Here is a 15,513-nt window from a genome sequence, read left to right as displayed (position 1 = left end):
AAGCTGAGTGCTCCTGCCTGTGTTACTGAACAGGAGAATGAAAAAGCAGGGTCTCTGCACAGCTGAGCAGCAAGGAGGTACACGGAGGAGACTGCCACAGGCTTCTGGCTTACCTCCTTCCCAGGCACGGAGCACAGAGGCATCCCTTTGCCATGTAAAGCTCCTTCCCCGCTCCTCAAAGCGAGTGGTGCAGCTCTCCAGTATCTATTCATGCATTACTAGCCCTCAGTGAACATCCTTACCACAGGAATTCAGAGCGTGTTGTCTGTGATCGACAGAGAAACTCTCTTTGACTTCATTATAGTAAAATAAGCATTGTAAGCCACTCTGGCTAGACAAAGGGTACGGCAGCTCTCGAGGAAAACTGCAGGAAACTTCACAAGGGTAGAGTCCGCACAGGCTATTACTGGCGGAAACCTGCATCGAGTTAAATCGCTCTTGTTAAATAAGGTCTCTGCGAATAGCCTAGATCAGAGCAGAATCTGGCCCCCCAACATTGTTCCTCCAAATCTTAAGTGTTCTGCAACAACCCTTGCTGTAGCAGATCCTCACACCGGGGAAAGCAGCCTCCTGCTTTAGCAAAGAACACCCGAAAGGCAGGTCTCTTGTTGGGGCGAGTCCCGCACCAGGACTGGGCATCGGGATGTGGCCGAGCCCAGAAAGCCCATCAGCCTGCACAGGCAGGCAGGCAGCAGCCTCGGCAGCCAGGGCCTCCTCCAGCAGTCACCCCTGGCCCTCTGCCCTAACGACCGGTCGCTGTCCCTGTCCCCGAGTCAACTGGCAAAGCTGAAGTTCCCACTGATGAAGCAAAGGCACCGCACCTAACTGCTCTTGGCCGTATCCCTCCCTGTAGTGTAACTACGGCTTCACTGTGCCCACATCCACAGCTCAGTTTCTGTCCTTCCAGTGGTCTTTGTGATAAAGCCAAGTGAGGTTGAAACATCTCCCTGGGGCTGTATTACACTGACAGGTTGTATGACATCACATGTTATCACCAGGCAGTTACACGTTGCAGTTGTCTTCCTGCAGAAATGCTGGTGTTTTAACTAATTAATGCCGTTACAAAAAAAAAAAAAAAAAAAGAAAAAAAAGAAAAGGTGTGTTGGTCTGTTGTACTTCCAAGAAACTGCTCACTGCAAAAATCAGGAGATGCAACTCTGTCTGCTGCCCTGCGCACAGGCAAGTCTCTTACTCTCAGCTTTCCTAATAAATTGCTTGGTCAAGGGTAGATGACTTAACCTCTCTCTCTCTTTCTTAATCTGTGAAATTATTCAAAGACGTTCAATTTGCCTTGACAAAAGAGCCTTTGTGTGCTCTGAATCTGCAGATTTCAACACAAGCAAACTCTGCGGCTGTGCGGGCACACAGCATGGCTCAGTATGCATGGTGGGCACTTCCCACAGGGACTGTTGTGCTCCGGGACGCTCCTAAACTTCAGAGTTGTAGTACCAGGCCATATGATTCCTTCTAGCCGTGTATGCACAAGAACGCTTACATATGAAGCTTCCCACTGTCTTAGACAAGACATGCAGATAAAAAGAGTTTGGTTCCTGATGGCTATCAGGTGGAAGGCCTCAGAGGAAGAAATCCAGGAATAGAAATCATCGGGAAGAGAGGAGCTGTTGAAAGAAAACCTCAGCTACGAAACTCCGGAGATAAGGGTCTACATAAGACCTTAAAAGGGAATGAGACTGTTCCAAATTTTTGGTGCGGCTAATAAAGAAAAGCTCATAGCAAAGCCTGCAGACAGGCCGTTGTGAGTTTCTGTTTCTTTTCCAAGAAGCAGCAGCATAAAATTGTTAATGCAGTGGTCAGTTCTGCAGCTCCTATTCAAACCACATGGACAAGGTTGGTACTGATAGGAATAATGTTAATTTTGTTCCTGACTCTGTAAAACGGCTTGTAAAGGAGCAAAGCTCAAGAACAGTGTGCCAATAAGAAACCAAAAAGCAGAGGCTGAAGAAATTAAAATGCAACAAAGAAACTTCCAAGCAACCTGCTGCCTAGCTAGAAGTTCCTACAGAAGACAGCTGACATTAAGGACAGCCTGAGGCTTTTCCCCAAAACCAAAACAGGCCAAGTCATTGCACTTCAGTGCTTCTGCTCCCATCAGGCTCCAGCTGGTGAGGTTAGTCCTCCAGATCAGAAACTTTTGCAGTTTATCAAGGTTCTCACTCTAGACACAAGCTGAGGTTTCTGCAGAACCCCGAGTCAACCACACCGCTTCTTCAGGCTAAGCTGCAGGCTCACTATATACTTCAGTGATTTTTGCTTCCATTTTTAAAAATGGGGTTTATTAATTTGCCCTGCCCACCCTTGAAAACCAGTACCCTTAAGATGACTATTTACTAAGAAGTTCAGCCCCGAATGAACTCGTTGACCAACGGGCCAGCTAGTGGCCTTACTTGCCTCCTACATAAATGAGCAACAGGCTCACTGAGCTCCCAACTGAGGGACTCAGTGCTATTAGCTAATTGTCTTCCTGCCAAACTCGTACTGGTGTAAATGGGACCAGAACCAAAAAAGCAAGCAGTCTCAACCTCCGGCAGAAGGATCTGCACTGCAGAGCTGGATGGATCTGTTATTACCTTGAGTTTGGCGTAAGTTGAGAAACTTTGCGCCTGACGAGACCTTCAGTGATGCCACTTCAGAGCACTCTGATGCCCCTCACTTCTGACACCACTTCTGATTTGTGTCAGTGTGAGATAAGGATCAGCCTGGTTAGGAGTAACAACTCCATCCCCCCCCCCCCCACCTTTTTTTTCGGGACACACACACAGGTATTCTTTCGTACAAGCATAAAGAGGACAGCGGTAGCAGACCGAGCCAGCCGCTCCCGCTCGGCTTTCCCACCGCCGGCGGCGCGGCGAGGACGCCCGGGTTCTGTGGGCGAGCGGCGCCGAGAGCGCTCCCGCAGCCGGACCCCGCGCACCGGCGGCTGGCGGCCGGGCCCGCCTTCCCGCGGGACGAGGAGGAGGAGGAGGAGGCGGAGGGAGGGCGCTGCCGACAGCCGGGGCAGCCCAGCGCCGGCGGCTCCTGCGGGGCCAGCCCCGGGGGGAGCGCGGCCCGAGCCGCCCCACCTCCGCCCCGCCGCGCAGCGCCGACTCCCGGGCCCGGCCCTGCCGCCCCCCGCCCCCGCCGGCCCCTACCCTGTCGTCCGCGGGGGCCGGGTCCTGGAGCCGCTCCTCGTCGGCGGCGGCAGCGCGGAGCTCGCCGGGGGCCGAGCCGGGGCCGGGGGCCGAGGCGGGCTCGGGGCCGGGGCCGGGGCCGGGGCCGGGCTCGGGGCCGGGGCGGGCGGGCGGCGGGGCGCGGCGCTGCCCGACGCGCAGCGCGCCGAAGTCCAGGGTCTTGCTCTCGAAGGCGCCCTCGACGCTGCAGAAGAGGCCGCCGCGCTTCTGCCGGGGCACCGCCGCCGTCGCGCCCGGCCGCGCCAGGTACACCGGCAGCTCCTCGCCGCCGCGCCGCCCGCCCGCCGCCATGCCCGCCGCGCCGCCGGGACGGGACGGGACGGGCCGGGGCCGCGGGCGGCTCCGCGGGGGCGGGGCGGGGCGGGGCGGGGCGGCGGGCGGGCTCGGCGGTGCCGGCAGCCGGGCGGGGCGGGCCCGCTCACCGGCGTGGCCTGCGGGAGCGGCGCGGAGCCGGGCGCAGGGGCGGCGGAGCGGGGCCGGGCGCCTTCAGCTGCCGGCGCGGGCAGAGCGCGCCCGCTCCCGCCACCGGCACCGGCTCGGGACAGCCACGCGCACGGCGGGCCCGGGCGGGACCCCGGCGACCGGCGCGACATCAGCAGCCGCCTCGCCCCCCGTGAGCCCGGCCCCGGGGCCGGCCGCCCCCGCGTCCCCCGGGGCAGGGCGGGCGCCGGGGCGCTGCTCCGGTGCCGGCGGCTCCCGGGGGCTGCAGCGGCGGGGTGCCGCCAGCCGCGTCCCCAGGGCGCGCCTCCAGCCTCCCGGGCGCAGAGCGGGGGCTCGCCGGGGGCTCGCCGGGGGAGCGCGGAGGGCGCCGCGCTGCTGCCTTTGCCGGCAGAGCTCACCGCTGCTGGCGCTCGGCGAACGGGCTCGCGTGCCGTGTGCCCTGGCGCGCTCCTGAGCCGCTGCCGTGCAGCGAATGAATGAATTTATCCTCCTCCCACAGCAAGTTGCATCCACCGAGCAGAAGCTGAAAACCATCTCAGCCAGCTTCTGCCCCGAGCAAGGGGCAAAACACACATGTGCTGACTTCAGACCCAGCGGACAGGGTAATTTGGACAGTCAGCACAGGCGTTCGTTCGCAGCGACCGGGCTGCGTCACGCTGCTTGGGCCACAGCCCCTGGATGGGCACTCCGGTCAGGCGTACGTCACAGCTGCCCACGAGCAATGTCAGCTGCGCAAAGGCTTAACTGTTCGCACACACGTGCACGCGTGTTCCCATCATGCAAACACAACCAGACACAACTGCACGAGCAATCTCCACGTTTTGGCCAGCTTAGGGTGTTGCTTTGAGAACTCCATTGCAACTTCATTTCAAAAGTGTAGGAGGCCTGAAGGACAGGGACAACCGAGGCTGAGTCTTAAATACACTAACGGCTATGTAACTGAGTAGCGGCCTGTCAAATCTGTCACGCAGCATCAAAACTGGAGTTTTGACTTAAAATTCTTTTTCCAAGTGCTCATGTCTTTATATAGAACAAGTGTACATAGTACCTGGGCCCAACATCCTGTCAAGTAATTTCTCACACCACGTATTTGTGTTACGAGATGTTGCCAGTTAAGCTTTTTCCAACCTTTTTTGTGAAAACAAAGCAATGCCATTGTCTCTGCCAGTCCTCTGAGGACTGGTGGTTCTCACTTACAGAAAAATTCACATGGAGCCTGACCCATGATGGAGAACAATGACCCTGTGATTACGCCTGGGGAGGGAGTCTGTGGGCACTGGCTGACAGAGGCTTGAAGTTATGAGGGAGGAAATGGTTTGGGATTGTTTCCTTCCTTTTGCACGCTGGAAAGCAGTCTGCTTTTCTAACTGGACTTGTACCAGTGTCATTAACCCCATCCCTTTTTTCTCCACCTAAGTAGAACAATCTACAGGACCTTGAATTTTTGACTAATTATTCAGGTCTGAAGGGTTGGTAGAAGAGAGGATGCAGTAAATACAAACAGAGTGTGTCAGCAAACTTGGATGAGTTACTTTAACAGCATTGTGTTACAGAGCAGAATAAAACACTGGTTAGCGTCTACCCTTACTTTCTCTAAAGCAACACCAGAGAAGGTTAAATTTGGTTGTTCTCGCAATCGTGTGTGAACTTAATATGCAGCTGCCCTGACTTCACGGAACTTACCACCATGGGCTTTGTGGCTGCACCGGAGCCCTGCCGCTCACCCGACCAGGGATGCGCCAGGAGAAGAGCCCTGCGCTGCTGCCTGTGTGATGCTCGCTGTCACGTTTCAGGTGCAGGGGCAGCAGCAGTGCCTGGCAGCTAAGGAAAGAAGTATCCCTTCAAATAGCTAGAATGAGTTTGTTTCATAGTTTCTTCTACTACTGCTCTCCTGGCAAACGCTCTCCCTCTGTAACTGGATGCTGAGCAGCGAGACCGCCAGTGCTGGTCACATGGATGCACACAAAGTGGCTGCCCACCAGGTCTTTACCTTCCTAAGGGACTGCCTTAGCATGAATGAATTTATCCTCCTCCCACAGCAAGTTGCACCCACTGAGCAGAAGCTGAAAACCATCTCAGCCAGCTTCTGCCCCTAGCAAGCGGCAAAACACACATGTGCTGACTTCAGACCCAGCGGACAGAGTAATTTGGACAGTCAGCAGAGCCCCGCCTTCTAGCTGCCAAGTAATAGCACTTGAGGAAGCGAGCCTTTCTCGGGATGAAAAGTGTGCTCCCGAGCCGCAGACTGCCCCATGGCTTTGTGCACTGACCACGGTGAAGTTAGAGTGAACCCCCTGTTTTGGTTGGGACCGCTCCACATGGTTGTGTAGCTTTATGGGGAATTAAAATTCCTTGGAACGGGGCCTGGCCTTTGTCTGGTTCTGCAAATGTGAGAAAGTTTCAGCATTGTACTTTAATAGCAATATTTATTCAAATCCTCATTGTAATGTTTATCTTTCCTAGTGCCTTGCTGTATTAGCGGTTGCACTGAAATTATCTGCACCAGTAAAGGAGTACGGGGGCTCTTCTAAGAAGTGAAGGCTTTAAAATCCGACCTTTAATGGAAATTATTCACTGTATAAAAGACCATTCTTGATTTCATTTCTCAAATTGCCATTCACTTTTAAGATTCTTTTGGTTAGGTGTTGTAAGGCCTCTAGTTCGAGAATACCATGAAAATGGAAGTTTGGGTTCCGTGTGTGTTCACTGCAATAGCCTTGCTTTTGAGCCCAGCACAATGCATTATTTATATTTCTGTGTATGTATGTCTCAGATCAGATTTGAAGCTTTCAATTATACAATGACAAATGTCTGTCCCCTGTAATTAAGCACATTTTCTTTTCTTTAAATCACATGTTTATGTGCTAGTTGACAAAAATGCTTTTCAGGCAGTCATGAGTGGTGCATCTTCAAATCCTGCTGGCAAACCGTATCTCCTCTCGCTTGTCTGTGCAAAGTAGATGAGAGATACAGATCAGGGAGGGGATTCCATGGAAAGGTTGTCTTCCCAGCCTGAACCCAGGGAGGATGGAGATGGCAGGCATTTGAACTCATGTACTTGGGTGCTGCCACAGGACCTACCAGACCCAACACGTCAGCCCTGCAGAGCGTTTCCTCGGCTCGAGGACCCCAGAACAAGAGTGCCTGTCCCTCGTGGTTCAGGAGTCTGAGCTGAGCCTGCCAGATGGGCACTGCTACTCATATCTTGAAAGAAAATAAATAGGCTAGTATTCTGATTTAGGGGACAGCATTTATTTTATGGGAAATTAAGTTTTGTAGTGGCAAGCTTCTAATTTATGTCTGACTAGACTGTGTCTTTCCAGTTGAGTAAGAACTGGTTTTATTAAACACTACTCAGAAATGGAAATCAGTCGCGTTACAAGGTGAACCGCACTCGTTATGAATGGGGGGAGTGGCGCAGCCTTCTTCAAAATGGTCTTTAGGCAAATCCCTTTCTGCAAAAGGATTAGTTAATAAGATGGGACATAATCACCCTGTCTGGGATGGGCGTTTCCTTATTCTGTGCACTCAGCCCCTGCGTTGGTTTCCTTTGTTATTCTCATCATCTGCTGCCAGGGCACCAGCTGGATTTCCCGTTAGTCTCTATGCAGGGGAATCAGGGGCTCCAAATGACGACTGCCCAATCTGCTGAGTAACCAGTGAGAAGCACAACATGCGGTATAACTTTCACAAGCATTTTCTCTGTGAGGCTGCCCACTTACTAAGTGTTATCTTTTAAATGTTTGAAGGGGAATTTAAATTGCCAACTAAATCATTCAAACAGGAAAGGTATTGACAGAGAAGTCATATTAGGTCATCTTGCCCACTGCTGCCAAGGCACTGTTGTTCTCTGCTGGGTATTTTCTGATGATTTTGCTAATTCATTTTCCATTTGTCAGGCCGGCAGGCATTTTCTTAATTGGAAAAACTCTGCATCCTCTGTGGGCAAACTTCTGTGCTGGTTCCCAGTTCCCAGATGCTCTACGCAATGTCGTTCTGTCTATAATAAAAACAGAAGAGGATTAAAAAAAAGTGAAGCACATCCCAAATTGTGGCTTCTTGTTCACATAATGTTGCCTGTGCCCCTGGAAGTGCTCACTACACCAGGAGGTTAAGATCCTGTTGGTCTCACGGGCAGCAGTCACATCCTCATTTTTACCTCCGTCTTGGTAAACTAAATGCCCTTCATTATTAACAGTGAAGTTTTTGTCGTCTGCCAACTATGTTGGAAGTGACCCGATGTTCTCTCCCAGGTGACTGGTGAGGACATGAGACACGACGTCACTGATGATGTGGGGGTGTTTTCCCACGGCCATGATGCTCCCCGGCACCCGGGCAGCCTCACAGGGGACACAGCTCACCAGTGGGGCCCGCAGAGCTGGGTCCGCACCTCTTCTCAACCAACTCCACCTCCGAGGTTTCTGTGCAAAGCCCTCGCAAGTGCTGCAGCACTTGCACACACATCTCTGCCCTGCTGAGAAGGGGCTCTCGCCTGCATAGGGATCACGTCTGTGGCTCCGGGTACAGCTCTCCATAGCTGTCACTGCACCCCCTGTACCACCAGTGCTGTCGGTCTGTTCCTCGGGCAACGGAGCACCAGCCAAGGTCCAGAGGTGCTCACAGCGGGCAAGCTGACTTTGCGGGAATCGGATGACTTCCATGGCTTTCTAGCATTGTGTGTCAGCTGATCTTCCCCTTTCACCCCAGAGAAACACAAAGGCTTTGCAGGAAGAAAGTCCTGCCAGAAATTCACAGTATTTGGTGTTTAGCTTTTTATTCTTGGCTTCTGTTTCTGGAGTTACTCAGCCTCTTTAAAGAAAGTTGAAGGGGTGGGAGGGAAGCGTCTCGGGCTCCATAGCTGTGACCAAGATGCCCGTTAGACTCAGAGAATCTCCTGTTATTTGAAGGAAATAGGCTGTTGACATTCGGTGAGATTTGACCCCTCTCCTTCACCAATGCTCACAAGTTTAAGCAAAGGAGAGCCGTGTCCTGAGTGAGGACATTTCCTTCCTTGATGTCAAATCAATACAAAATGGTTTTACACTGGTTTTCCTGTGGACCTGGAGGCAGCAGATCTTTAATTGTGCATGAAAAGGGACATAATGACAGCATAACTTTGTTAGCATGATAAATGCACGTCTGGTTTCATAGCTCATTTGCTTCTAAGGTCTGTAGAGACCTCTTCAGCTGGAGAAGCACTGAGAAGCAGCAGGGCAGTGGTAGTGGCAGGTTAACACTGATTTCTTCATCCCCATCTGCTTGCTACAGGGTTTGATAAAACTGCATCCCTTTATTACATGCATGGTAAGTAGCAATGATGAAATTAGTTGGAGTTATCTTGTTTCATGCAAAGTTAGAGCTGCCTTCTCTTACTCTACAGTCCTGATTTACTGGGGTGTCCTGTTTTAGGAGCCTGCCAGATAAACAGGATTGTTTTGCTGATTCATTCTTGCAGCAATGTCAGGACAGCCTCCAGCACTGCATTTCGTGTGCTTCAGGGAAAGTCAGGCTAAGGACAACCACAGAAGAAATAGTGAAAGAGCCAAACTTGACAAGAAAATCTGTTTGTCCTACTTACATTTAGAGGCAGAGGTCAGAGATGGGTGGGTTCTTCCATTCTCCAAGAAATGGCACGTTCATGAAGGGCAGGTGACTGATGAGCCTGCTATCTCCATTGACAAGGGAAGGCCAGTGGCTGATGCTTCCACCACCATGCTCCAGTTTCTAAACTTTCAGACATAGTAGGTCAGAACAGACCTTTGTGATCCTCCAGGCTGCTCTGCACATCACGAGGTTCTCCATCTCAACTCTGTATGTCTTTCAGAAAACCATCTAATCTTGATTTACACTTGTAGTGCTGGGGAGTATGTGACAGGCACAGTAAGGGCCTAAAACAGAATCCTGCCCTTGCTGTTAAAAATGGGCATCCCACATCTCCTCTAAATGTGCTCAACTTCAGGTTCCAGCAATAGACCAATAGACCTCTCATACACATCCACCCTTGACCAAGTAGAGCAGTCAGTCCAGTTCCTCTGAGTTCATGTTCTGCCTACCTGTCCACCTCTCTTCCTCTTGAAATCAGTCTCTTTCCCCCTGTTCTGTTTGTTCCTTGCTTCCTGGATGACATCATCCAGCATCTTCTCCCAAGCTGTGAAGCCTGGCTTGACTGTTCTTACTCAAGAACTCTGCCTTTGGCCTTTGCTGTGACAGCAAATGCTGACTTGCTTTCAAATGTCAGTCTGCTTTTGTGACTCCCTCTTTTTCCAGCCTGTCCCAGGGATCACCAACTACTCCTCTCTGTGCCTCCTTTTATTCCTGGACAGGACTTTGAGGACTAAGCTGAGATTTCCTTGTCTCCATGGAGTTGCACTTGACCTAATCAACCATTGCAGACCTAAAGCGGTCTTGCCTTCAACCTCCCTGCCCGTAGATAGCTTCAGGAGAGTATGCTGGTACTCTATAGCAAAAACAGGTGGTGTACCTAGAGATAATTAGTGATTACATGCGAGTGATTACATGCCTATAATCAGTAATTAGATGTCAACGGAGTAGAATTATAGTGGATTTAAAGGTACTATGTTTGTTTGTTTGTTTGTTTGTTTGTTTATATGGTTTCTTGAGACTGTGAGGAAGCAAGCGGTGAAATACATTTTGGCCAGGCTAGTGAAGTAGGCAGGGCTGCCATTTGTGCACATTTTCTGTCATGGCCCTCCAACCTCTGGTATAACCCATGACATAAGCATCTTAGCTGTGTAAATACCACAGGAACCAGGCTGTGACTGAAAGATCCCAGTCTGCTTGTCTGTCAATCATTTGCTATCACTTTGGAGGAAAACCATATTCTCTAAACCAGAGTGACAAATGTCTTGCAGGAACTAGAACCTGTGCTTGCCGTGGTCAGGACTGCTTCTTAATTTTCACTAATTCAGATGAAAAATGGCTGGGAAAGGGTTGTTATCTAATCATGTGTAAAGCTAGACTCTGCTAACTTGGTATCATGGTCGTTACTGTGCTGAGAGAGATGAGTCCACTGCGTGCTGTCTAGCAGCTGTCCTGGCTCAGTGTTTGCCACAGGTGAGTCCCTAGCAATAGCTGAGCAAAGCCTTACTATCTAAGAGAAAAAAGAGTTGGCTCTAGCACTGCTTTAGGACTTTGCTTTTCCCTAGTGAGTCATGAATTTACTAGGGTAAACTGTATTTGGAGACATAGATGACTGGCCAGTGATGTACAGAGCACGTGCAGGAGACAGTCTTAACAGGCATCTCATTCTGGCGTGATCAGCAGCTGAGAACCAGCCACCGACAAGCAGAGTGACAGGCTCCTGGATGGTGACACAGCTTCTCCCTCCCATGCTGCGGAAGGAACTCGTGTCATCAGGGAAGTCCCTCTAAGGGCGAGGACGAGGATGTCTCAGGCAGCGTGGCCGTGCACGGCGGAGTGCCCCAGGCTGGGGAGCATCACTTGCTGTGCGCGGGAGGTGGCAAGGCAGACTGAGAGTTGAAAGCTCTGTCCTGTCTCAGTAGCTTAGCTGAAGAGAACTTAATGTACTGAGGTGATGGATACAGAGCGAGGACAGAGCTACAAAGGTCAGAACGCTGCTAGTCCAGAAGAAAGTCTGCAAGTATGTCTGTTTCTTTCCAAGCCACACCAGGGAGCCATGTGCTAACCACTAAGGTTTTGTCTTCCCTCTGTTTGAAAGCAGGGGCAGGGGGAGGAATCATGAGAGAGAGAAATTTATCCTTGTTGGCCAGAGGATGAACCTAAGTCCTGGCTGAAATCTCTATTTGTTGAAGGAAGACACTGCAAGAGGGACGTATCTCAATGAAAAGATAAGTTTTGTAGATTTTATTTAAACTAAAACAGTGTCTTTTGAAGTTTTATGCATCAAAGAGAACAGAAAAAAGGCCCAGATGCAAAGATCCTTGTTAGATCCTTGAACATCAGACATGTCACCTTCTGATCAGCTGAAGATCCTTTAGAAGTTTTGCAAAGCATGTTTTTTCAGGTAAGCAGACAGCTCTTAGGATTAATAATAAGCTCCATTTGCTTTCAGCTTTAATATACTTATGTAATTCTAGCCAGGTCAGTAACGGCCAAAACACATTATGAAAATAATTTGCATTCATTTAATTAGCATAGTTCATCTGACAGTTGCAGGAGACCAATAAGTGCTGCCGGTACAGACAGGAGTCAGCGGCAGCAACACAGAAAAGCCTTGCTGGAGTCTTCTTCCCCTGTGTGCACAGCTCCTGCTCACCTGCTGCTCTCCAGCCTTGGCATAGGGCTCCCAAGGATGCCACGGTGGAACACGTGAACCATCAATGCTGTAGTCGATTCTTGGATTAGAGAATCGCTTACTGCTTTGTGGTTTGCTTTGGTTTGGTTTTCCACCGCAGTGTACATCACATGCTTGTGCTGCACGGACAGCACAAAGGCGAAGATGCGATGGGATTGTGGTCCTGGGGCCTCCTGCTGCGGAGGGGTGGTGGCTTTCAGCCAGGCACTGCAGCCTTCATTTGTAGCTGGTGGGCACGGTCATGTCAGAGCAGCATGACGGATGTGTGCGAGAGCTGTCTTCCTTCACAGGCACTTGGTCAGTGATCTGGCTCATCTAATAGACATTCTGTCTGCCTTGCAGGAGTAGCTGTGACTGCAGTCCGACACATGCAGCAAAGGAGAAGTGCCACGTCTAATCTGATCAGACTGTGGTGCCTTTCCTCTCCCATCACCATTGCAAAACGGGTTGCTGACAAGACCCATATCAGCCAGTTGTCTGTTTTCCTTGTGGCGGAGCCAATAGGAAAGGGGATACTGACATTTCTCACGGGGACTGACTTGCAAAGATCATTTGGACTAAAATTTACCCATCCAAATTTTACTTCCATTTCTACTTACTACTGCTTGCTGTCAAAAGTATCCAAAATAATGGTGGTTTCACCTTGCTGTGTTCCACCTGGCTAGGAAAGTTGGTTTTGTCACCTTCTTATTTTAACATTCCTGGTGTAAATCTGGATTAACTGGAATGTAGCTCAGTGGAGATACATTTGCGCAAAACTGGCACAGGAGAAAGCAGAACCAGGCTTGCTATGTTTTATAACAAAGCTATATGCTGTTATATGAAAAATATCTGACTCCGTCAGCCAAGCATAGCAACTAAGGCTCTGAGATGCACTGGGAACAGACAGGTGAGGAATGAACGAGCTCAAGGCACTTCAGGAAACTCCTTGATGTTTATACCATGCATTGCTGGGCAAAAAAATGGGGAAGTCACTGGGTATAAACAGCAAAGAAAGTAGGGCAGTAAAGACAAGAGTCTTTCAGCAGATCCAGCACCAGCAAGCCACACCTCCAGTTTATCTAGTTATTTGAGTAATTGTGTTCGGTCTGTATTCACTGTCCCACCAAACTCCCCTTTGAAATAGCTGCTAAATTATCCCACCATGAAGGACTGGTGGGCCATCCCTTCAACACAGATGTTAAAATAGACAAAAATAGATAATGTCCATCTATGTTGCTTGCTAAGTATGTTCTAGGAGAAAGCAAGCACCGCTTATGGGCTCCCCTTTTCAGGGAATAGTAGAAAAAGGCTCTTCTGTATTACCGAAATCCATCACCCAAACACATCCTGCCCTTCACTCCTTTGCAAGCAGTCTTGGAATGGGTTGTTCCCTAAACTCATTTTCAGCTGCTCACGTGAAACCCAGGACTCTGTCAGAAGGCCAGAACCCAAGCTCAGCTGCATTGAATAAACCTGGAAGAAGTCACCTGAAAAAGGGTGACTTAGTCCAGAGTAAATCCTGCCGCACTGAGGTGTGTTGGGCCCATGATGCACCCAGAGGGTGGGGGAGAAGAGCAGGGCGTGCCCGTTTCAGACCAGCCCGTGGATTCCTGTTTCCCAGGGAAATCCTCATCTTAGCGAATAGTTAAGCTTTCCGGCTGGACTGTGATGTGCGTAGCTGCTAAGGGTTCAGTCCATGGGGATATAAATGAAGGTCCCTGCAGGGAACCGCAAAACAAGCAGGATGTGCACACAGGGTTATGCTCCTAGGATCAAACATTGAAGTTCTTAGTAACCTTTGCTTTCGGGGGCCAAAAGAGGAGGTAATATACTGTTGCCCAAAATGCTTTAATTTTTGCTGTTTTCTGTTTGATGTATCGTTCTTTTCTTTCCCTGTGATGGCAATAGGCACTTCAGTATCAAACTGCTCCTGAGCAGTTGCACATCCAAGGTTAAATCTGTGACCCCATGCCAGAGGCTGGAAGTGAAAGCTGCAGGTATTTCCTGCTCATGTCAGGATGCTGTGATGTCTCTGGGCGTGGCTCTGCATTGCTTTCCTCTGCAGTGTAAAGCGTTAGCAGAGGAGGACGATGCTCCCTTCCACCCTCAGCCCATGTATCAGTGCCAGCTGAAAGGGCGAGACAATAAAAATCTCGCCACCTAATCTCTAACAGTTTTGGAAGATTAGTTTAGAGGGGGTAGGGATTTTCTGGCTTTACGGGATTACCGTGTTGCACGGACACTAAATTAACAGCAATATTTTGTCTTTATAATACATATTTATACCCACCTTTGCTCGGGCTGAAGGGGCTTTTCCTAACTTCTGGCTTGGTTCTTTCATCTCAGCTGCTTTTACTTCTAAACCAACAGCTTGTGAGTGCCATACCACAGACAGACTGCAGTGAAAGGGATTAAACTGACTCATCACACTGCAGGCTCGTTCCTGTTTAATAGGGAATTATGCACCACAAAATACCACTGCGCTGAGTGGCACCACTCTATGAATTTTACTAAATATGAAGAAATAAAGACCAAAGAGAGAGACACCAATGAACAGATAAAGAGCCAGATGTTTTCTTGCTGGAGAGGCTGGAACCCAGGGTCCAAATTGCAGCATTTTGATGAGGGCCCTTTATAGAGCACAGGCAAGTTAAGAATGTCAATGGCTGTGAACTTTCAAAATGCAGTGAGGTGTTTTGGACTGAAAATTGTGAAAGGCAGCATACTAGTAATTTCCCTTGGAAAGCATATGAACATTGTATCTGTTTATGCTAAACTTCAAATGTCTGAGTTTGAAATCAAGCTGCACCCCAGATGTGCTAATGCCTTAACTGCTTTTGCACATCCCATAAAATGTACAGTATTTTAAGAATTTCATACCCGTAACTGCCAAATGAACCACACTCAGTCTGTGAAGCTAAAATCCTTTTCCTTTTCCCTGTATTTGTCTCGTTACTACAGATTTCTCTTGGTAGAAAATGGTTAAGAACATTGCAGGTTACTTCTGCAGTGTGGCCCTTCTGCGTCACTGTGTTTGCCTTTTACCTTTCCACTATTTCTGACATACATTCTGATATGGAAGTGAGGACCTGTGTGTGCCACACACAGATACGTGCAGGTGGTCAGACAGTTTTATGTACAATATTACAGGTTTAGACTAAGTGACCGTCCATCATTATTCAAATCCTCCATTCCGTGCCTAGGCTAGCTGGTAGAGATCCAAGTAATGGATACCTCGGTAACCTCTGGAAATTTCTGTGCTGAGAATGTAGAAACAGAGGCTTGTCTTTCCTGCCAAGCTGGAATGCTCAAATTCTTCTCACAGCCCCTCTCAGTTAAGCGACTGCAACTGTACTGGCTGGTTTACCTGGGGCTTAAAGAAGGCACTTTGGGGAACTGGTCACTTTAAAAGTTCCCTGCTTCATGTACAAAGAAATCCAAACTGCTGTAGGTTGTTGTCTCTGCTGTGGATATTGCCGTTCTTATCTCCTTCATTCTCTCCATTCTCTGAAGTTAGAGGGAAAGCGTAACACTAATGCTTTCCAGCTATGTGTAAAAACAACAGTCTTGTTTGAGGGTGTGTGTTGGTTCTGGATGAAGAGAGCT

At 49.8% G+C, this 15,513-nt stretch overlaps 1 protein-coding gene across 4 annotated transcripts in view; it reads right to left on the bottom strand.

Moving 5' to 3' along the window:
- The window catches only part of DPYSL3 (dihydropyrimidinase like 3), a 41,110-nt gene extending 37,631 nt beyond the window's left edge, over window positions 1-3,479 (bottom strand). Inside the window, exons 1-2 of one of the 4 annotated variants that reach the window (XM_075715921.1) lie at window positions 3,206-3,398; window positions 2,036-2,053 (exon numbers count right to left, since the gene is read on the bottom strand). Coding sequence is in view for 1 of the 4 variants with exons in the window: in XM_075715919.1 (XP_075572034.1) it covers window positions 3,150-3,479 (330 nt within the window). In the remaining 3 variants the exon portion in view is untranslated. Of the gene's footprint in view, window positions 1-1,423; window positions 1,433-2,035; window positions 2,054-3,105 lie in introns of all 4 variants that reach the window. The other 3 variants (XM_075715922.1, XM_075715923.1, XM_075715919.1) reach the window with 3 other exon arrangements.
- Window positions 3,480-15,513: the final 12,034 nt, after the last annotated feature.

Source organism: Pelecanus crispus, chromosome 8 (assembly GCF_030463565.1).
Source record: "Pelecanus crispus isolate bPelCri1 chromosome 8, bPelCri1.pri, whole genome shotgun sequence".
NCBI lineage: Eukaryota > Metazoa > Chordata > Aves > Pelecaniformes > Pelecanidae > Pelecanus > Pelecanus crispus.
The sequence above is the reverse complement of the archived record's forward strand: the minus strand, read 5'-3'. Positions and strand labels throughout refer to the sequence as shown.